The 25,300-nt window shown below is 32.2% G+C and overlaps 1 protein-coding gene across 1 annotated transcript; it reads right to left on the bottom strand.

Annotated features, from left to right (window-relative positions):
- Window positions 1-2,628: 2,628 nt before the first annotated feature.
- LOC125838764 (RNA polymerase sigma factor sigC) lies at window positions 2,629-8,163 on the bottom strand. The gene is made up of 7 exons (XM_049517803.1): window positions 7,965-8,163; window positions 5,193-5,350; window positions 4,513-5,082; window positions 4,194-4,424; window positions 3,584-3,724; window positions 3,283-3,483; window positions 2,629-3,043 (listed from the first exon to the last, which is right to left on the bottom strand). Exons 1-7 carry the CDS (start codon window positions 8,050-8,052, stop codon window positions 2,765-2,767), a joined length of 1,668 nt encoding a protein of 555 aa, XP_049373760.1. The 5' UTR covers window positions 8,053-8,163; the 3' UTR covers window positions 2,629-2,764.
- Between the last annotated feature and the right edge of the window lie 17,137 nt (window positions 8,164-25,300).

Below are 25,300 nucleotides of genomic sequence, written 5' to 3'. Positions count from 1 at the left end.
AAGTACCAAATGGTACATTCTATTTAATTTTGATTATGACTAAATATCTATTCTTCAATTTTTCACAAATAAAAAATAGTAGTAGTATTTTTTGATTTATGGATAAAATTATTTTTCGTTCTTGTGATATATGACTTAACAAACATAGTTAATATTCGATGAATTAAATTAAAATGTGTGTTTTTTATCCCATTATATAGGAAATATATTATATTTAGAGTATTTTTAGAAGTATATCATTCTCAAATATGCAGTGCATACGAAACAAGCTTAACACAACGTATGGATAATTAAATGATTAATATTTTAGTAAATTTGTAATTATTCACAGGCAAAAGGATAAAAAGAAGCACATTTCAAGTAATTAACAGAAACACACTCGGTGTATTCCATAAGTCAATTCTGAGGAGAGTAGGATGCACACACTGACACACAAAAATATTATTCTATCTTTGTAAAGGTAGAAATGTGATTTCTAGTAGATCATAGACTAAATAAACTTAGGGCTTAAAAAATGCTAATCAATTCTAAAAGATAAAGAGTTTCCATTTCTAGGCCACCACCGTTTGGGAAATAGCTCAAGATAAAATAAAGTAAATTGTGCTCATCCATCTTTAAAAAAAAAGAATTAGTGGAAATATGGAAAGCTTTTTTTTAATGGAATATTATATTTTAGATATGAATAAGAAAGACTTGAGGAGATAACAAGTTCAAAAAAGAGAGGAAAACAAATTAACTTCATATTTTACTTTATATACAGTGAATTTTCTTATATAGAATGTCACTTTGGTTAATTTCAAACAAATATGAAATTTTTTATAATATATTCTTTTCTTTTGTCTTCATCAATTTTTTTAAATAAAAATAAAGGTTAATACTTCTTGGAAGACTGAAATAAATCGAATCTTTCCTTAATTTCTACCCTTATGAGTTTCAAAATTACCTATGTATCTACACTATCAATAAATTCAACTGATATTGGGATTAATTTAAATCGATTAGGCATAGTGATGGGTTATGCCTTTACACATAATGTTGTAACAATAATTATGCAAGAGTGGAATTTTTGGACCTCAATTTGTTAAAGAATATCGACAAAGGTGTGTTGACTAAAATGTCAAGAAACAATTTAATCAGATCAGTTGAATTCACATGCCAAACACAAAATTTTGGACACATAGTTCAAACACCTAATGATATTACACTTAATAGTTATAATGAGTCTTTTGTGTGAAAACGGAATGAGAAAAATGAAATACAAATATATAAAAGACACTCCTTATAGCATAAGAATTTCACAAAAGATCTTGTGTCGATTACGAAGAGACTTACTCTCTCAAGTTATGGATACAATAAAGTTACATTATCTCATTAGTGTTGTCTATGAGAAACTTGAGATAATGTATTTGATAGATATGATTACAATCTATCTTTTATGGATCACTTGAAAATGAGATATACATGAAAATTTCTAAAGAATTTAAGATGACTGAAACATAATAGTTCAAAGTCTCAAAAAATATTGTCAATCAGATTATCATTAAAATGATTATATAGGCGATATAATTATGTTATATATGCATCAATTGTAACATTAAAATAGTATATTATATATATATATATATATATATATATATATATATATATATATATGCATCCTTGCTTCACATTTTATCACTTAGCTCTATGCTTTAGTATTAAAAAAAAAAAACTATTACATTTGAAGGAGGACATTTCCATATGAAACAGAGAAGTCTTTGGTTAAGTAGAAACAAGGAAAAATAAAGCTTTGGATTAAAAAAACCGACATTTGGTGTGATTTGGTTATAAATTTTGAAAACCGATATTATTTGGTTTGGTTTTGATTTTACTTTAAAAAAAAACCCGCAAGAACAACCAAACTGAACCTAGAAGTTATATATATAAAATGTATAATTATTCATAAATAAAATATAGATATTTTGTTAAATAATATTAATTAACTTAAGTCTTACACTTTACAATTTTCTCAAGCCCAACACTTAAATTTTAACCCAACTCTTAAAATCCTAAGACCAAGTCCATCAAAAATCCATTACTTTATCTTTACCTACCCAACCTGACATATATCACATAATCATACTTTCTCTTGATTGAATCACTTTGTTCGTGTAATTATAACTCTAGTACTGTTTAATTGAATCCACAGTAGCTTTCCGGTGGATTGTTCATGTACTAGGTGCCTAGGGAAGCTTTCTCCAACAAGACTTGTTTCTAGGTGGGAAATTTTGGAGTGACAAATGGCTCAGGCACAGTACACTGAAGGAAAGTATTCTCAAATATGTTGCAGGTAATCCAGACTCTTGTTTGTCAAGTGAGAAGAAAAATGAAAAACTGATCAGGCTGAAGAATCCAACAGCAGTGAGTTCTTACTTCTTATATATGGTTTCAACCTTACCCTTGTCAAGGGATAGCAATGGGACGAGGCGGGTTGGGACATGTCAAAAGTTGGCTTTGGAGAACAACATACCTAGAGCTGAAACAACCAGTGAATCTGTAGTTGAAGAATGAGAGTTCTGACTTGAAAAAGTTTTGGAAATGCATAATGTAGAGTGCTCAAAATCAATTAAGTAATTGTATTCATCACACGTCTTTAAACTATACAAGATGCAAAACATAAAAGGTTTCAATAGTACTATATGACTAGTCTATACAAAAGAAGTATACCAGAAAATTTTACGATGAGATCAGCTAGTAAACACAAATGTTTATGCAATGTCTAGAACTACATAGAGTAATGAGTTATATGTTGGAAATAATCCGCGTTTCTTAATTTGGTGAGAGCTCTTTGTTCTATTCTCCTAATCCATTCTTTACTAACTCCATAAAGCCTCCCAATCTCCTCGAGTGATTTGCGTTGATGAGTTTCAAGACCAAACCTAAAATACATTACTTGCTGCTCTTTTGGATCCAAACTTTCCAAAAGAGCATACATGTTGTCTATTATGTCTTGCCTCATGACAGTTTCCTCTGGGCTTGTAATTGATTTATCGGGTGTGAGTTCCTGCCAAGCAATGAGTCTATCGAGTTACAGTACTTTTCCAGAAACAATGTAGCAGGGAAAGCCTAGTTAGATAGAATGGTAAAAGTGCTTAAGGTACATTTCTACTTTCACCAAACAAAGATATGATGCGAGAAGAAACGGATTTATTCATGTTCTTCAAGCTGTCATATCATTACGTCCAAAATCAACAGATATAAGCATGCCTCTTTAAAAGAAAAAAAAAGAATAGAGATTTTTACCAAAACTTTTGCGCTGATGCAATCTCCAACTTTCTGATCAATTGAACCAACAACTCTCAGACATTTACTAGCCATTGCAATCCTAGCTGTGGATAGACCCGTGAACTTGGCAATTTCATCGTCAGCTGGAAATTTGCCATGGCTCCTACTAAGAGTTTTTCGAGCTTTATGTATTTGATTTATTACTTTGCATATAGTGAACTGCATGAATACATTGAAAAGAAAGAGAAATAAAGCTTTGTTATACCGAGATGAAACTGATAGAAGATAAGTAAAATTTCCTTCAGGAAAAAATACATACGGGAATTCGAACCCCTCTAGCATGTTGTGCCACCAATTTTGACAATGATTTTCGTATCCAATACTGAACGTAAGTTGAGAATTTGTATCCCCTAGTGTGGTCAAACCTTACAGCACCTTGTAGAACACCCATGTTTCCAGCCTGTAGCAATACCATTGAAACGAAAAAGTAAATATTTCAGCTAAATATACATCCAAAATGAAAAGATAGCTTCCAGCATATCGTAGTTTTCCTCTTTTACCAGTCTAACTAGTTGGTCATATATTCATTAGCTGGCAGTGGGTATATAACTTAGTTTTGTTGAAATATGTTAGCAGTAGTATATAATTAACAATGTATCCCTGTTAAGTTTCTATTATCCTGATTTAATTGTGAATTTCTTACTTCTATTCTTTACCATGTGCAAGCAACTTGATACAATAGGGTTGCATCACACGAGCAATGTGAATTTCCAACATATGTCGGAGCTCTAAAGTTCTACTTCTTAAAATGATTTTATAAAGATATTGGATTTCAAGCAGTAGGGTGTAATTATGCTACTACCTCTATGCCTAAAGTGGGATTATATTGAGAGTTAATAAAGTCATTCCACTAAGATATGGTTCACTACCTGAATTAAGTCTTCAAATGCCACTCCAAGCCCCCTGTAGTTTCTTGCCAGATATAAGACTAAGGACCGTGTACTTTTCAGAAGCTCATCCCTGCAATACCAACCAAAATGCAGGCGTTGCTGCAGCTCCTTCTGTTCAATCCCAGCAGCTTCTGCCCAGCTACTGAAAGTGGCTACTCGACCAGTTTCTTCTTCAAGGATTGACTTGATCCTTTCCAATTGTGCCACCAACTGCTTTATAGCGAATAATCAAATTAATACGTGCTTTGAATGTTTAAGAACTGTAATACAATATCTCTTAATAAAACCTGGAGACAACCTTAACACCTCTTGACATTTCTGCCTCATTCTTAGCAATTTTCTGTCTTTTATTTCTAGAGGCTTGTGTTCTTTTCCCAGAATAGAACTTTGGCTGTTGCAAATCCTCCTGGATGTTTTTGGTATGCGGCTGCACTGTAATAATGTCATTGGCATTTCTGGATGCTCTGTTTCTTCTTGACTTCCGCTCTTGCTTTTTCCTAGAACGTACGACAACCTTATCTATTGCATTTCCAACAAGGTCGTCTTTCTTAACTTCTTTAATAAGCTCCCTTGGCACATCAAGAACCTTAGGAAAAGTAGAAGAATGATGTGTCCTTGAGAGAGAAGTATGAAAGAATTCTAAAGCTCCAAGCTTTTCTAGTTGCACCAAAATATCTCTTTCTAATCTTGACATCTCTGAATCAGCAAACATGTTTTCCAGCAGATCAAGATTTTTCATTAGTAAACTAAAATGAAGAGATTTGGTTGTATTTAAATATGTTGGTTTCTCCCCGTCAGGCGATATCCCAATCTTATGACTTCCAATATCTCCATATACATTGCTAGGGGACCCTCTGCCATTTCGCGTCTGATGAAAGAGAGCACAAGTAAGCAATGACATGCAAATTATAGAACAGACTAACGACAAGAAATATACTCCTTAAGATAGCTTTACTTCTAACAAAGAGAAGAAAAAACCTTTATTTCTGTAGTTACTGATGTATCACTAGTCCACAGTTGGGGGTCAGATAAACAAGTCTGCACCCTGAAAGGATCACTGTGTGAAGGTTCACAGTCGCCAGTTATAAAAGGTTTAAGAGACCTAGCTGGATCGTATAAAGCCTCCCGTCCTTTGACTGTATATGAAGATGAAGTGTAATTACTAAAAGAGTGTCTGCGGGTGAAAAGATGAAAATATGACTTGACTAATGTTGAAGACTATACAATTGAAATGACATGTTCAGGTTTGTTTAGTTCAGAGGCATGTCGGGTCAGATTGAAGGAATTTCTCGTGAAGTTACATAACTGAATTGCTATGTTTCTTGAACACTATATCTGCAGCTCATTGTTTATAGCAGAAACAAAATTCCAAAATTACTTTAAGCATAAAAGAATTTCAAGTTCTCATTTTGTACAATCGGTCTAATCTCTGATAGTTAACGAGGAACTAGGATGGTTTGGTTCCCAGAACCATAAAAGTCATTAACATTGACAAAGACAACTGTATTTGGTGTGAAACATGAGATGTTAACAGGACTAGAAGATCAATTTGTTTACAGAACAATAATGGTGGAGACAAGTTATTTTGGATTATATCCAACATTCCAACTACAACAAAGCATAAGGCTATATGATGCAATCCTGTTTTGAATTCTCTCAAAGTTAACATATACCTTTGGACAAGATAGGAACAGTGACAAATTAGCTCAAGTTCCCCATATAATTGGATTAGTTTAATCAATACAACAACATAGTCTGCATATCACACTATTACAATGAAAAAAGATCTAGCAGCATCCAATGGAATTCATCATTCAATCAAAGGAAAAGAATAGAAAAAATGGGCATTCATTGTCTTTTTTTTTTTTTTACCCTCCCTAGGAGCTCCCACCCCTTTTGCTCCCTTGGTGACTTGAACTCGCAACCTTCGGGTTGGAAGTGAGGGGTGCTTACCATCCGAGCAAATCCCTCTCATCAAATGGGCGCTCATTATACATCATGTTGATTGTTTTGATTAATTGGTTAAGGCAAGAAACTTGTATTGGTTGCATGTAACAGTTTGCCCTCATAATACTGTTGAGGCATTAGCACAGTAAGAGAACTTGGGTACAATTTGAGTATGGTAACACTCTCTGAACCAAGGACAGCATAGCTTCATAAACTGTTGGAAGTAATTCCGCTTTGAGAATCTGGTGTCCAGTTGTAGTTTTTGGTTTTTGCATTAGGTAATATCCTCATTAACTATGTCGTTATTCATGTATTATACATAGAATATCATACATTTATTAGCAACACTTGCATAAGAACAAATGACAAAGTACTCTTCAAACTTTTACTTTTTATATTAACCATCTCCGGCTTGTTAGAATGAAAAATATATCTAAACTTCCACTGGAAGAATGAGAACCTCCTACACCCTTTTCTTGTTGAGTGCATGGAGCAAAGGTGGATATGGCTTATGGATAGTAGGTTGCTTGCACCCACAGCATTCAGCTCGACGTGTATATTTATACTATGTTCTTCCTAATCATCACAAAGATTAGTGGATGTGATGGTACTACACATCCAATGATTTAAAGTCTTGATCCACCTCCCCTCAGGGAGGAGAGCAGGTGCAAAGGGGAAGAGTTCTCTACTATTCCAATCAAAGATCTTATCCAATTTGCTAGAAGAGCATACATACGCAAGTCAGACATTCTTGTTAGTAATGTAAATCGTGTGATCAAAACACACAGGTAAACCAGCAACCATGGATCTGACCTAGTGGTCAATGTAGTGGATTGAGAACCTGAGGTCTCAACAGGTTTAAATTCTAAGTTGCACGGACTCTTCACTTTTGATGCCGCACCCGTGTCGAATTCTCCAAAAATATACTACTTTTGGAGAATACGACATGCATCCATTGACATTTTTGAAAAGTCCAAGCAGCATAGTTCAAATTCCAATAGAGATAAAAACACTAGGAGATTTCTGAGCTACCTGGTACCTATTGTTGGTGGGAGATGACATGTATCTCATAAAATTAGTCTAGGTACACGAAAGTTGTTCCGGACACTAAAGTTGCAATAACAATAACATATCCAGTGTAATCCCACAAAGTAGGATATGGGGAGGGATAGATTGTACTATGCAAATCTTACCACTACCTTAGAGGTAGAAAGGTTGTTTAAGATAGACCCTCGACTCAAGAAAAAACAGTTCAAAGTAATATAGAGAAAGAAGTAACAGAAATGAAGACAATCATGACAAAATACTACAAACAACCTGCCAAATCATCCTAAACAATAATCATTACAAAATACAACAATAATCTAAGTGTAAAAAATCACAAATAATAAGCAAACTCAAAGAACAAAGAAACCACGAGAGTAATAGAATGCTCAACTAACTAATAAGTGACCTTCATATCCTCCTCATGCCCTCATTATGTTGAAGCTAAGTCATGTCATGTCTAATCAATTCTACCCAATACTACTTTCCTCATACACCAAGATAATAAAAACAAAAAAAGAGGTAACCATATTACTGGATCAACTAAAATAAAGCAACTAATCACATATTATACACAATTCTTGATCATGATGAAACAAAACATGGACATGAAGATAAATCCAACAATTCAACACCAAACAACTAGGTTTCAACAAATGAATGATTGATACATCAACAACAAATTTCCTCTTTTGACTCAAAGTAAACTAAAATCTTTATTAATGAAAAAAAAAAGGTGCAATCTTTAGATATACTCACAAGAATGTGAAGAAGGCCATGATGATGAATTGGAGGAGAAAGGGGGTTGGACAGAGAAACCCCATTTGAGATGCAGCCTAAAACCCATTTGGCAGAAGGGGTTTGGATGCAAGAAAAAAAGTTAGAGTTGGATATACAGGTGTTGTCAGAGCTGAACCACTGGTTTCCCATCGATTTGTTTTGTGCTGGCTCACTCTTCCTTCACTAGTTCTTTTCACTATATCCACAATTTCCATTTTCTCTCTTTAAAAAAAAAAACTTTTTCTATTAAATTAGATATTTTGTAGTTATAATCCAAAAAAAAATAAAATGAAGATATTTTGTAGTTTTGTCTTTTTGAGTTCTCGAATTGTTATTTTTTTTTATGACAAAAAAAATTCGTAGCTGCTACTCTTTGGGTGTGCACATGTAAAACTTTGCTTCTATATAATTGCTCGCAAATTATACATGAGGGTAACTCGCACTAGGCAAGTCCGGTGCGACGAGATCGATGACAAATTTTGGGGAAAATCAATTTCCTCCTCCAATTTTACTTTAAAAATCAAAAACTTTATCCCACTTTATTTCATGATAATTTCAGTCCATATTTATAAAATGAATTTATTTAATCCACTTTGATAAATTGAATCACTAAGTATTTTAATTAGGTAAATTGTAACTATGAGCTTCAATCTTTTTTATTTCATAAAATATAGACAAATACAAATATTCAGTATTCATGTATTCAAGCATCAACTACTCATAAATATAAATATTCAGTATTCAATTAAACTTTATCATAATTATTTTATTTTATTTTTAAAAAAAGTTAATCAATCAATACAACTGGAACAATCTTACCTAACAGGCAACACATTACATTGTTTTAAATTTGTGTAATTTAATTTAATGTCACAAACTCATGTATCAGTAGTAAATTAACAACTATAGAATCATGCTTCATATGTACACAAGTTTTGATTGGTAAACTTTTTAAAGTCAATATTACTTTTGTATTTAGTTAAATGAAATCATATTTTGCAATTAATTCATGGAAATGAGCAATTAAATGAAATCATTAGTTTGGTGTAAACATTCGATGCGGGTAAGTTTTTTCCATCAACTCAATTTTACGGAGAGAGATGATAAATCAATGGCCTTATTTTTGTAAAATTAAGTGACAATATTGATATAATCCACTTTTTTTAGGCTAACATCAAATGTAGAGTGTGTTTGAATTGGGTTAAAAGTTGGTCAAACTTATTTTTAAGTCAGTTTTTGACTTCTCGAAGTGTTAGACAAATATAAAAAATTACTTAAAATAAGTCAAAAATAACTTCAAATAAGTTAGGAAGCGTTTGACAAGGTAAACAATGACTTAAATAAGTTAGGAAGTGTCTCCCTACTTTTTATTTTTTTTACTTAAAAGTCATTTCAGTTTGACTTTAATTTTTTACTTAAAAGCTTTTTTTTAAGTCAATCCGAACAAGTCAATTGAGTTTGACGCCTGTGATGGAATCCACAATAAAATATTTAGGAAATAAAAAACAACCCCCATATAATGGTGTAATTAAACTTACGGTAGGAAAAAAGTTGAAGTTATTATAACTATGATAGGGTTTGGGGAGAAACAGATTCCCTACTTTTAGTTAAATGCATAAATGGAGAATGGAGAACGCCTTGGAGATTGGACAAATTGATTCAAGAAGCACAACAAATAGTTGAATCTCATGGATTTATCATCAGTCATTGCTTCAGGGAAACCAACAAACCTGCTGATATATTAGCATCCAGGAGTTATAGTGTTGATGCAATATACGAGTTCAACTCTTTCTCTGATCTCCCGAGGGAAGTCAGGGGGATTAATTAACACAGATAGATGAGAGCTCCCTTCCTTCAGAATGCAGCAGGTTAAACCTTCTAATTTTATTTACGAACCCCCCTGAATCCTCTTTGTCAATGAGTCACGTTAGTAGGGTAATAGCTAACTTAGACTCCCCTCCTTCTTTTGGTGTTAACTTGTAGAGTTTATCTAACTCTAGTTCTACCCCAAGATCTTGTATTAAGTTTGGTATACCAAACTTCAAAATGTAACTTTTTCATATCAATGATCATTGGAGGCAGTTAAAAAAAAAAAGAAAAAAAAAAGAAAATGATTAATAATAAGGAGTGGAAATAAAAAGAGAAAGTTAAACTTAATAATATGCTAAAAGAATGGATTTGTAGATTTGCCATAGAAGGTGTAGAAATGTCGTTACTTAACAAACCAAAACTTTATGAAATAGCCAAAATTATGAAATTTTTATAGAAGGTGTAGAATTGTTTCATATTAATTATCAATATTATTAAAAATAATTATTTCAAAATATGTTACTACAAAAAAAAAGATATAATTAATTATTTTTTCTCCATTTTATTCTTAATATTAACTAAACAACATTGATTAGCTTAGATTTGTTTATAAAGAGAGATAACAAAAAAATAGTAAAAAAAAGTACTTTTCTTCTATGATTTCTTAAGAGATAAGTGTCTAAACTATCCCATTTTTTGAGTTTCATACCTAAATTATTGAGAGTGTGAGTTTTTTGTCTAAACTATCACTTATTAGTTTAAAAAAACACACCTTAGTGGTGTGTCTAGTGCACTCTCTTTTTTATTTGAAAAAACTTGACACATGGCATTCCACTTGGATAAAATATTCCTTCTTGACAAAAATTGAATAATAAATTATTAATATTAATTAAAAATTAAAGATTAAAGTATTACTTTCTGCAAAAATTATTTTTCTTACCCCACTCCACCACCTCCTCCCTGTACCCCATCCCCCTAGACAATCCCCCGTCCTTTTTTTTAACAAAAAAATCTTTTATAAAATATATATTTTTTAAATCATACTTCACCCTCCCCACCCCCCAAATCACCCACTCATTCCCCCAAAAAATTGATATTATTTTATTTTTAAAAAATAAAAATTCTACCCCCATCCTATTTAACCCTCCGCTCCTAATTTATTTATTTATTTTACAATTTTCTCGTTTTGTGTTAGATATGTAAATATATTTTTAGGAATTTTTTTCTACTTGTGTACCGAATATAACATAAATAATTATTTTTTTTTTAAAAAGCCTTGCAGCGGCAAGTAAAAAATATTTTCGATATGTATATATCTAACACAAAACAAGAAAAAAAATGGAAGCGGAAGGTTAGGTGGATTGGGTAGAATTATTTTTCTAAAAATAAAATAAAATAATATCTAAATTAGGGGGGGAAGGGGGAGATGAAATTAAAAAAAAATTAAATACTTTTATAAAAGAAATTTAAACAAAAAAATGGGGCAAGGGGTGTACGGTGAGAGAAAGTGATGGCGGGGGTAAGAAAAATATTTATTACATTTTATTTTATAAAAAAATATTTTTTTGGGATACAGTTTTTTAATCTTTAATTTAACTAATACTAATAATTTATTTAATTTATATCAGCGTGGAATGTTTGTCCATTTGGAGTGTGATGTGATAATTTTTTAAAATAAAAAAGCGAGTGCATTACACACGTCATGGTGAGAGTGTTATAAAAGAGAGAAGTGTGTTTCTCAGACTGATAAGTGATAACTTTGATATGAAACTCATACTCTCAATAGTTTAGGTATGAACTCAAAAAATAAGGATAGTTTGTAAGATTTAAACACTTTAATACATAATATCAGGATCTTGAACACAATAATCTTACATAGAGATCGTTAGGGGCACATACCTGATGCGGAAGACATCATCACAGAGAGAAGCAAAAGCGTTAGTCGTAAATTGGTTTCTACCTCCTTGCCCTAACTTTATGTTACCACATACCGTCAGCGATGAAATTATTGTACAGACTAAATGATAACCCTAATAGGTGGAGGGAGAACCAATTTATAGAGGTAATGACTTAATCAGGTACGTCCATTAAGTAACCAATGTACGGACGAGATCTATTCCTTATTATTTATGGTATTACTTGGGTTACAAGTAAACTTGAGCCATAAGTAAGAAATAATTAATAATAATTCTTACATTCTTCCACTTGACCCAATGACCATATAACATTAATATTTCATAAACAGTAATTGCGCATATAATAAATCTCTTCTATAATGTCCATCATACATACCACAATATAACAAACTACTAATGCGAGTTATGGCGGTTGTACATAAATTTTAAGCTACATACTTCCTTCCATATACTACTACATTAGCAACTTATCATACTAGGTTCATAAGCTATAAAACATATAACATTTCGGTCCACAATAATGTCTCATAGAGACTTATCTTGTAATATCTCAAAACAATAATGTGTACACCATTATGAGAAACAAGATATTCATTACTGTATATCAGAAACACATAATTGAGCTCAGTGTGTAAAAACATCATAAATATATCAATCATAAGTACAACCAAGACTCAATCTTTGAACATGTTCTTTAAATATCTTTGATTGTAAGCCCTTTGTTAACGGATCTACAATCATGAGATCAGTTCTAATACTCTCAAGTAACACTCTTTGTTTCTGAACTTCTTCCTTGACAATAAAGTACTTTAATTTCATATGTTTGACACATTTGGAGTACTTTTCATTCTTGAAGATGAATACTGCTGCAGTATTATCACAATAAATTTTTAGCGGCTTGGTAATGGTGTCGACAACCCCAAGTCCTGAAATAAAGTTCTGCAGCCATTAATGCATGAATTGTGGCTTCATAACATGCCACAAACTTTCTTTGCAGTTTTTTCAGTGATCAATTTCAAAATTACTTTGATATCTTTCTAGCATTTCGATCGCAAAACTAATATCCGATCTTGTGCAAGTTTGAACATACATCAAACTTCCAAAAATAGAAGATAAAGAATTGTTTTCATTTCTTTTCATTCTACATCATTCTTTGGGCATTGCATGAGATTAAATTTGTTCCTTTTTTTTGAATAGGAACTATTCTTGCTGAATAATTGTTCATGTTAAATCTCTCTAGAACTCTTTCGATATAGCCTTTTTGAGACAATCTCAATAATCCTTGTGATCTATCGTGGAATATTTCTATCCCTATCGCATAGGTAGCTCACCCATATCTTTCATTTCAAAGTTCATAGAGAGAAAGTTATTCGTCTCACACAATTAGACCTAAATCATTAGCAACAAGTAAAATGTCATCAATATATAGGACTAAAAATATAAACTTACTCCCACTGATCTTTGGGTATTTACACAAATCAACGATATTTTCCTTAAATCCAAAAGATGTTATGGTATCATTAAACTTTATATACCATTGTCGTGAGGCTTGTTTGAGTCCATATATTGACTTCTTTAGCTTACACACTATTTGATCTTTTCCTTTAATTTCGAAACCCTCTGGTTGGTCCATATAAACATCCTCCTCGAGGTCTCCATTAAGAAAGGCAGTTTTCACATCCATTTGATGTAACTCTAAATCATAATGAGCTACCAAAGCCTTTACAATTTTTAATGAGTCTTTCTTTGAGACCGGTGAAAAAGTCTATTTATAATCAATGCCTCTTTTTTTTGAATGTATCCCTTGGCAACAAGTCTGGTTTTATATCGTTCAATATTACCATTAAAATCGCGTTTGGTCTTGAAGACCCATCTACACCCGATTCTTTTAGAATTTTCTAATAATTGAACGAGATCCCAAACTTTGTTGTATTCCATGGATTTTAACTCTTCATTCATGGCATCAATCCATTTATCAAACTCAGTGCTTTCTATGGCTTGTGAAATAAATCAAATTTTTATTAATTTCAATGTCAAAATCTGACTCTTGCAAATAAATCACAAAATCATCTGAAATGGCCGATTTTCTTAATGGCACTGTTTGTGGTTCATTTACGTCAGATACTTGTGACTTAGTTCCTTCTTGAAGTGTTTCATCCAAGTGTTGTTCAACATTGTTAAAGTGTTCTTCAACAAGAGGAACAACATTTGTGATTTGTGCGGAAGTAGGTACATTCATGGGCAATGAAATATTTACCCTTACCTCATTAATTTCCACACTTGGTCGTTCAACACTCCCACTAACTTCACCATTCTCAAGAAATTTTGCAAATGGACCTGGACATTGTTCTAATTCATTATATTTTCCATAATATTCACCACCTCTATGTGACCTAATGATTTTCACTTTCCTATCTAATTGTCTTTCAACCTCATTAACGTACACTTTGAGAGAATTCGCTGCTTGAGATTTTCTTTCAACAAATAGATAAATTCATAATGTGAAAAGTCACCGATAAAGGTGATAAAATATTTTTCTCCACCTAAAAATGGAACATCAAAGGGTCCGCAAATATCATTGTGTATAATTTCAAGAAGCTGAGTGCTCCTTGTGGCACATTTCTTGGTATGCTTGGTTTGCTTTCCTTTAATGCAATCCAAACATATATCAAGATTAATAAAATTCAGATTCGAAAGAATCTCATTCTTTACTAACCTTTTTAATCTTTCTTTGGATACATGACCCAAACGTTTATGCCATAAATAAGTAAAACTTTCATTTAGTGAACTACGTCTAATTATTATAAACCATCAATAAGAACACCAGAACCATAAAAAATAGTATTCTTATATAAATTGAAACAACTATGTTCAAACTTAAAATCAAATCCAGAAACATCAAGTCTTGAAAGAGAAATCAAATTCCTAGAAACTGAAAGAACATAAAGAGTCTGTAATAGATCAAGGTGATGTCCAGTCTCCAAGATCAAACGATAAGTCCTTATGCCTTCAATTTTAGTCTTCATGCGATTTCCCATGAACAAGAAATATTTATTTGAATTCGTAGTTTGGATCGTAGTGAATCCCTACAACATAGTGGATACATGAGTAGTTGCATCAGAATCAAACCACCAAGTATTATTAGGAACTTCTACTAAATTTGATTTGAAACATACAAAGGCACTAAATGTACCTTTCTTTTCAAACCAAGCTTTACGTTTCAGGCAATCTTTTTGATAGTGTCCTTCCTATTTACAGAAACGATACACATCAGCCTTGAGTTCCTTATGAGCATCTTGTGGAACTTTAACAGGTGCTTTCTTTTTCTTAAACTTGTTGGCTTTCACTTTAAGTCATTTACCAGCTCCTTGACCCATAAGGTTAGTGGAATGACCTCATTGTTTCTTAAGTCTTGACTTCTCTTGAGTAAGCATACTGAACAATTCACTAACATTCCACTTATCCTTAATAGTGTTATAGTTAATTTGGAATGGTCCATACTCAAGAGACAATGAGTTCAGAATAAACTGAACCAAGAAGGTGTCATCCACTTTCATCCCCAAGGTCGAAAGTCTTGCTGCAATGTTAGTCATCTCGATGATATGATTTTGCATACTACGCGACCCATCAAACTTTATGGTCATGAATTCAACCATTAGTGTACCAGCGAGAGACTTATCAGCAGAACGAAAACGTTCTTCCACAAAATTCAGGTATTTGCTAACACTTTCTGTTTGTGGAATAGTACTCTTAATGTTGTTAGCAACAATCATTCGCATGAACATAAGACTCAATCTGTTATAGTGCTTCCATAATTTATGGAAAAACTTATCATTCTCACTGCTCTTATAAGTAATGACAGTAGGCTTATCATTTAGAGCCAAGTCAAGATCTATCATACCTAAGTGGAACTAGACTTGTTCATGCCATTCAGAGAAGTTCAATCCATTGAACACAATAACAGACAAAGCATGTGAATGAAGAGGAATAATTGCAAAAAGATATGCATGCTCACAAATAAAAAATAATGTGAATTTAGTAAAACGATAAAAGCACATCGTAATTCTCCTTTGGATAGATACTACGACATACTATCATAATTTAAAGAGGAAATACATAAAGTCCCCATTGAACTTAGACCTTATTTTGAAGTAGACACTTAAAGTTCGTGAAAGTCCTATTACCCCATTAAATTATTTTTGACCAGACTAAATATAACATTTTGACCCGCTTCCGCATCTGCTGTGTTTTCACGTTTTCGGGGCGCGTGAGTATTTTAAAAAACAACCCCAAACCAATATAAAGCAGCCATGTGGCATTGTAAATTGAAGTCTTTATTTTTTTTAAAAAAGACCCATCTTCCCCAAAATTAATTCAAACACCATTGATAACCATTGAAGCTTGCTACAGCGTCACACCGAGTAAGGACTGCAATATCTCTCTAACTTTGATTCACTTTCGCAAAATGAGTACTACATTAATCCATCAACAACCTTCGAATTTCTGACTTTTCAATAAAAACCCATTTTCAAAATATATAAATCACTACAAAATTCACTTACAATGTAAATAAACTCTTTTTCAAAGAATTTTCAAATAACTAATCTATGAGCCTTCACTTCTTCGTTCCGACGCCACTATTCAACAAATTTCAACCAGCAATGTTACCAACTAGCTTCGCCTCATGAAGTTTCTTAGGGTTTTGATTTGTTGAAGAGAGAGACGAGGGTAGGTGGAAGTGAAATGGGTTGGAAGTTTCTTAGGATTTGGGTTATGGGTTAAAAAATGAATGGGTTAGGATAAAACCCGGCCTTTGTTAAATGGGTTGGAAGTGTGGCACACGCTCTTGGTTTGAGAGCACTGATGGTGAAAAAATGATATATTTATTATGCTTTTGAATGGTTTCGTGGGGTAATAGGACCTCCGCAAACTTAAGGTGTCTACTTTAAAAAAAAGGTATTAGTTCCATGGGGTAACTATGTATTTCCTCTAATTTAAATGCCATTTTATCTTTAATAGGTAATTGAATAATTTTTATCAAACATATACGACATCTTTGGATATACAATAAATGTTTGACTAAATTATTAATTTACCTCATAATTTTCATTATTCATAGAATGATAGATTCACCTTTGGGAAAATTCTGAAGTTTTGGCAATAGTGAAAGTCAATTTATCTATTTATTTTTCAATATAGGCATTTAATTAACCTTCATAGATAAATGATAATTTTATGAGTGCACATTTTTCTTAACCATACTAGTTTGGCCACTTTGGTGACTAACAAGCTTTATGAATACAAATGCATACATAATCTCATAAATTTGTTGTGCATGATTATCTATTTATTTTTCAATATAGACATTTAATTAACCTTCATAGATAAATGACAATTTTATGAGTGTATATTTTTCTTAAACATACTAGTTTGGCCACTTTGGTGACTAACAAGCTATATGAATACAAATGCATACATAATCTCATAAAATTTTTGTGCATGTGAATAATTTTAAACATTTTAGTTTGGCCACTTTGGTGACTAACAAACTATAGAAACATAATACATGCATCAAGTGATCATAAATATTATATGTGTAGACATTAATTTCTCTAGTTTGGCCACTTTGGTGATTAACAAACTATATAAATACAATACACACATAATATCATAAAATGTTGTGCATGTGAATAATTTTATACATTTTAGTTTGGCCACTTTGGTGACTAACAAACTATAGAAACATAATACATGCATCAAGTGATCATAAATATTATATGTGTAGACGTTAACTTCTCTAGTTTGGCTACTTTGGTGACTAGCAAACTATTTTGCACAAAGTACACACATTATTTATTACTTAGTATAATGACCACTTTAATTTGTTGCACAATTGGTTCATTACCACAGTGGCGGAGCCACCCTATTATGAGGGGGTTCATCTGAACCCCTTTCGGCGGAAAATTATATGATTTATACATGATTAAAATATTTTTTAGGTATATATAGTAGATGTTGAACCACCTTCGGCTACTTCATGTGTCTATTTTTTTAGATTTTGAAACCCCTTATTGAAAATTCTGGCTCCGCCATTGCATAATCACATAAACTAAAAGAAAAATAATATATTTTAATAATAAAGCCGATAACTTGTGCAATAAAACAAAATTGTTCATTGTCGTTATTGATAGCATCAATTCACTCAACATTAAATGAAGAAAGGCCTTCAAATTAAGTTCATTCATTTATTATTATTTTAATAATAAAGCCAATAACTGATGCGGAAAAGGTTAAAAACAATTCTCCAAAAAATGTCGCATCCATATAACCCTCTTTTCGATTATTTTACTTTATTAATTTAAACAATAACTATCAAAGTTTCTATGAAACAGTCAAATTAAATTGTTCAAAAGAAAACGACGATTGTTCACAATCATCTTCACATATCGCACGTCAAATTAAATTGTTCAAAAGAAAACGACGATTGTTCACAATCATCTTCACATATCGCACGATTTTTATGTTTTATTTTTAATCCCAAATTATGAACCATAAATATAATTTCACATATACATATCATGTAAATATTATTCATAAAGATGCAAGATATACGAAGATTATCCGTTCAAACAATCCAGGCTCAGATGTCACATGTAAAATTAAACACTTTAATACATAATATCAGGATCTTGAACACGATAATCTCACAGAGAGATTGTTAGGGGCACATACTTGATGCGGAAGACATCATCACAGAGAGAAGCGGAAGTGTTAGTCGTAAATTGGTTTCTACCTCCTTGCCCTAACTTTATGTTACAACATACCGTCAACGATGAAATTATTGTAGAGAATATGTGGTATTAGGTGGAGGGAGGAGCAATTTATAGAGGTTATGATTTAATCTGGTACGTCCATTAAGTAACCATTGTACGGACGATATCTATTCCTTACTATTTATGGTGTTACTTGGGTTACAAGTAAACTTGGACCATAAGTAAGAAATAATTAATAATAATTAATAATAATTCTTACATAGTTTAGATGTGTTTTTGACATGTATTTCATTTCTTAATAAATGTGAAAAAAGAAAATTTGATAATAAATATGAGATAAAAGATAATACGAAGGACATGCCTAGTCTAACAATTTTCGTGTACGAGTCGAGAACTATATAGAATTGATATGAAATATGTATATATCCAAATAAATTTTATAGAAAGTTTATGTTGGTTTTACTACAACAATATTGTATAGAACGTAACTTACATACAATTTAGTTTATCAAATTTTATCCAAATATCCCCTAAATTTTAGATTGGACCCCCCTTGATATTTCAATTTTCTTTTTTAGAAATCACCTATTCGAAACGAAATTCGTTTTAGGCTAGTTATGTGGGATAATCTTTCGGGCTATATATAAAATCATGTTTTATTACATAATATTAGCTAAAAGTCATAAGAAGTATATATGGACTATACAATATACTTTGTCAACAATTTTAAAAAGTAGGAGGAATTAAATGGTTAAACAAACATATACTAGTTAATTAGCTAACATAACTACATTTTGCATTAAGTACAATTCGAAACTTACTTCTAGCTATAATTACATTCGTCTCTCTGGCCTCCCTCCTCTCTTCCTCTTTCTCTCTCCTCTCTCCCTTCTTTCTGGAATCTCGCTCGCCTCTCTCCTCTTTTCCAGTTATCTCTCTCGATTCTCTCTAGTCTCTCTCACTTTATACAAACACAAATTATACAAATACAAATGTATAATTTGTGTTTGTGTTTGTATAAATCAAGAGAGACTGAATATACAAATACAAATACATATCTCTCCGCCCTATACACTTATAGTTATACAAATCTCTCTGCCCAGTTCTTTTCTGTCTTTCTCTCTCTAGCTTTATACAAACACAAATTATATAAATTCAAATGTATAATTTGTGTTTGTATAAACCGAGAGAGACTGAATATACAAATACAAATGTTTAAACTCGATTCAATTGTATACGGATACAAATTGTATGCATATATACAAATACAATAATTGATACATATGCATAGTAGTTACAAATATATAATTATCTAGCTGATATTGTAACGACTTGTTTCCGTCGTTATAGAAAAGCCAACGGGGAAAATTTTTGGGCCGGAAAACTTTTTGGTAGTAACTTGAAATTTCCTAGCCTAGTCTAGATTTGGATGAAATCGGAGTCAGTGAGGTCTAGGGAAATCTGGTAATGAATGAGAGATTTAATAATGGTTTTGATTGCGTGAATGGATAGCTAAGACGTTAAGGAACCCGTACGAATTTACAGAATTGAATTCGAGGGAGTAGAACTCCCGAAATTGATCTTAGTGTGAACATGTATTTTCTGAGTGTCGTGGGATGAAGGTGTGTTGTGAAATGGGGGTTGAGAGCTCTTAATTCGACATTCTATTTCCGTTCAAGCCACTGTGGCAGGATTATCCCGCCAGGGCGGGGACGCCATAGTGGGACAATCGCTATTTAAGTCAGAAATAAATCCCAAAATCATTTTATTCTACAAGTTTCGACTATGAGAGCTAGGAGATGACCCCAGGTGCTTTCTTGACAGTTTTCCCCCATTCTGGAAGGTAAAATGTAAGGTTTTAACTCCCTGAATCCGTTTTTTCGATCTGTATAATGTAAATTTGTGGGTGATTATCGATGGGGGAGGGTTTTGATATGGAAATTATGGTGGAAAAAGCCCTAATCTGGATATTAGGATCTTGGGTATGGTCTAGGGTTATTGGGTTTGTTATAATCCGAATAATTAGACTTTTGATTGTTGATCCTTGCGTATATTAATTGTTTGTAGACCTAGAACAAGTGGAAAGAATCAAGAAAGGAAAGATTCAAGTGCCTTAGGGGATTCAAGCTTGGGATTCGAGGTAGGTGATAGTTGTTATTTCATGTTGGTGGGTATGTGTTTGTAATTTCTCATTATAATGCATATATGTATGCGAATATTGCATTATTGATCACTCTAACCATAAATGAGGATAATTGACTAATTGTATGCAATGAATCACCTCTTGTTGTATGATTGTGAGAATATACATTGTGATTATGATTGTGGTTTGTAGAATGGATCGGGTGTTACGTTTCGACAAACTAACTTGGATCGGTTGCCACGTTTCGGCATAAACATTGGATCGAGTACCACGAATCAGTACACTAACAATTTAGGTTTGGCTTCCATTAGAGGACCATTGAATTGAGTTTCGTGAGAGGACTATTGAATTGTGTTGTGTATCTACTTGTGATGATTACGTTCATATCTAATGGTGATTGAGGTTGAAAGACCATTTGTTGCTTTAAAATGATAACCAATGTGTATTATTGAGAATGTGGAATGCTACATTGATCCTAAAATGATGACTAATATTGTATATGTTTGGCATATGCTTGTTTTATAATGTTGTGGTTACTTGCATGTGTTTCACTTATTGTGATAGCCGCGTGATCGTACTAGTACACTGTGGTTGTGTACTGATACTGCACTTGCTTGTTCTTTGTTGAGTACATGGCATCTTCAGGCGGCTATTGATAGATTTCAGCTAGGTGACTATTGAGCGTGATCAAATTCAAGGGTGAGCCAGTTCTTTCAGGCTGCCATTAATCTTTCTTGTTTAAGTCCACTCTTTTCGGACCCAGACTATTTGTTAAGGGTGTTTGTTTAGTTTCTGGGTTGTACCCCTTGTTATTAGACTTTTCGTTAGTAGAATTTTGGTACAATGACTTTCAGGTTCTAAGGGTTAAGACTTCTGCATTAGTTTGGTTAAGTTATTTGTTTAAACCTTTGGAGTTTATGAGAACTCCATATTTCTTTTGGTCATTTAAATCTGCTTCCATATCTTTAAATGCATGGTTTTTGGTTAAGTTGTTTAGTCTGGGTTGTAGTAATGGTTCTCCCATCGGAGGGTTAGTGTGAGTGTCAATCACGACGGTCTGGATCGTGACAAAGTTGGTATCAGAGCCCAAAGTTCGTTGATCTCATTGTACCAAAATGACTCTAGTAAAGTCTTGCGGAAGGATACGAAGACGTTCGTACTTTACCTTTATCTAAGTCCTTAACTCAAATTTTTTAGTTTAATTGAAATAAAAGAAATTAGGAAGGCAGAAAACCAAAAGAATGAAGTGGATATGAATATCCCAAATGACTTTTTGATTGAAAATAATTGCATTTTTTTCTTAAAAAGTGTGAGGGCTCATATATTAACTTCTTAATTTGTTTGAAAGTTCAAAAGAGTGTGTTAAGATTGAGGAAAATACCACTTAAAGTTCATGAGAAAACATATATCACTATCATATATACTAATTTTACCTGTACTTACAAATAATTACATATATTACCACATTTAATATTTATACTATATATTATTAAAGGTATCATTAGATACTCGCATCCCTTAAAATTAGTTATTAGTTATCTGCACAATTAAATCATTCCAAATTCAAGCTTTCATGTTAATCAGTTCTCTCTCTCATCAATCTCCATTTGCACCACCATTTTCTCTCTTTTTTCCTTATCTCCACCACGAATTCCAACATTAAACCATTAAAGTTTAAATAAGAAATAACCATACAATAATTTGAGGTTTGTGCCTATATAATCATTTACAAAGTCATGTATTCGTGATAGATTTTAATTTTTTTTGTCTTCTAATTTTTAAAAGTTGAGGTAAAACTCTATTGATTTAGAGTTTTCTTAATTTTCTTTCATGACTAGTGATTCTCCAAATGAGAAGAATGTTTATTTATTGTTGCTCGAAAAACGACAAGAAATTATCACTGCAATTTTTGATATTTTCAATCGCTTAAATTTGAAAATCCAAAAATGCATCAACTTTGACGAACAAAAGAGAAAGATAGTATGTAATTTATTGCAAATGGAAAGAAGGTTTATGCAAAATTGTGATAAACTTTACGAGGAAGAACATGAGAAAGAACTTTTTGGATCGGATTGGAATTATTGATGTATCTGACACATTATTGACGATGTATCTGACACTTTATTGAGTTAAGATTATATGTATCTATTTTTTATCAGTGTATCTAATTAAGTAAATACTCCATCTATCCCATTTTATGTGACACTTTTCGGATTTTGAGATTCAAACAAATGTATCTTTGACCGTAAGTTTTTTAATAGATCTTTTTAACATTTTGAATTATTAATTATTGTGACTTATAGTACTTTTTACGTAGTTTACATATATATATATAAATTTCATTTAAATTTTTTTTGAAGATTCCATACGCAATTTTTTTGTCAAAGTTAAATTGTTTGCCTCTCGAAAAACGAAAAGTGTCACATAAATTGTGACAAAGGGAGGAGAAAATGGTCAAATGTCACCCCAACCTATTACCGGATTCTCAACTACACACTTAAACTTTACGGGGGTCCTATCACCCCCTGAACTGTTTTAAAATAGAATAAATAAACCAGTAATGCTGAGTTGGCTGTGAAAGTGTATTTCACTCTCTTTGAGAGAGTGAAAAGAGAATAAATAGGGTTGCTTTTATGTTTATTTCATATTTTTATTTTATTTTATTTCTCTTTCTAATTAAATTAAAATAATCTCCCCCACCCCACCCCAACCGCCCCACACTTCTTCTTCTTCACACTCACCCTACACCTCTTCTTCTTTTTCACACTTTTGCTTTATTTTTATTTTTCATCACAAATCTCTACAAATTTTTTCAGGAATTCTACATATTAACCGTCTCTTACATAATCAAAGAACCTTTAAACAAATTTAGTTATTACTCCCAAATCAAAGTAATAAAATAAAGAACTCAAAATTCAATTTTTTTACCGGAACCCATTTCAAACAAACATAGAATTTTCAATTTCCAACACCTTCACAAGCTCTTCTCTCAAACGTTAATTCTAATTTCACATTCTTGAATTTAACCACAAATTGGCATATTTTAGAAATGGGGGATAAAAATTCAATTGGATCATAATTTTTTTCAATTGGATTAAGTTCAAAGTTTTAATTTGGTTTGCTACTTTCACCAACATTAAGAAAAGAAAGAAATTGAATTCAAAATTTATGGCATGCTCATATACTACTTTGGGTATATCCCTTCATAAGCCCCCAACATGAGTAAAATGTGTAGCAATGAACTTTGAGAGAAATTGTGGGGAATAAGATAACGATATTGGTCATAGAAACTTTTACTCGTCGGAAAAAATTTACCGTATTTTCTCTTGCCGGAATGTCAATGGATGAGAAGTGAGTTTGATAATGGTGATGTTCTTAATGATAATGGAGGGTTTCTAATGGGGAATATAATAATTAAAAAAAAGTAGGAAAAATAATTCAATTTATTATATTTATTAGGTGGCATTGACATGGTGCTGTCGTGGCGCGTGCGTGTGTTACACCACAATACACATGAGTGACTATGTCATTTTAGGGTGAAATTTATTTCCTTATAAAATAGTTCTGGGGGTAATAGGACCATCGTAAAGTATGAGTGTGTAGTTGAAAATATGACCATAGATTGGAGGGATTTTTGACCATTTTCTCACAAAAGGAGTATGTATCTGAATAATATATGCATGTATTGGAGATGTGTGTGTGTATGTCTCACAAAATATACACATGTTTCTAGATAATTAAGAAGTCTAAAATTTGTTGAATCGCCAAAAAAAGAGAGAAGAATTAGTTTTATTTTTTATTTTTTTAGGAGTTGTGATAATGTCATATCCTTTAAAGTTGTTATAAACATGATTTTATCCTTAATGGCTTTCAGTCATATAACTTAATCAGACACACTCCTTAATTGATAACTTTCAATTATATCTCGATACACTAATTGATACGAGATCTATATATATGAAAGTGACAAATACATGTATCTGAGCCCTAAAATACGGTAAAGACACTACTAAAAAATTGTCAAAAAACGACGGACTGCGTCGCTTTTTTGGTCAAAATCAACGGAAAAGCGACGCAGTCACTTCCGTCGCTTTTTAGCTCGACACTTTTCAAAAAGCGACGTACTGCATCGCTAAAAAGCAATGAACAACGTTGTTTTTTAGAAAGCGACGGACTGCATCTCTTTTAGCGACGGACTGAGTCACTTTTCACTTCTTTTTTTTGAATTTTTTTTTAAAAGCGACGGATTGCGTCGCTTTATTTTAATTTTAATTTTTTTTAATTTCTAAAGGGCGACGCAGTCCGTCGCTTTTCTGGAAATTTTATCTTTAAAAACCTAAAAAAGTGACGTACAAAACCACGCTATCCGTCGCTTTTCTGGGTTATAAAAAAAAATAAAACCCAAAAAAGCGATGGATTAAACCACGATGTCCGTCGCTTTTTCTGCAATATTTTTGACAGTAGCAGCTCGCAGCTTCTGCTGCCCACCTGCAAATGCAATTCAATTCAATTCTACACTATTCAGCCCAATCAAACACACACAATTATAAACAATTTAAACAAAACATAAAACAACAAACTTAAAATAACATTCAAAAGTATCTGAATCATAAATTAAAGACTTATAAAGTCTTTTAAAATTCGTTTTAAAATGTCAAAAAGTTCATAAATGTC

This window comes from Solanum verrucosum, unplaced genomic scaffold, assembly GCF_900185275.1.
Source record: "Solanum verrucosum unplaced genomic scaffold, falcon-dt-bn FXZP01000182.1, whole genome shotgun sequence".
NCBI lineage: Eukaryota > Viridiplantae > Streptophyta > Magnoliopsida > Solanales > Solanaceae > Solanum > Solanum verrucosum.
The sequence above is the reverse complement of the archived record's forward strand: the minus strand, read 5'-3'. Positions and strand labels throughout refer to the sequence as shown.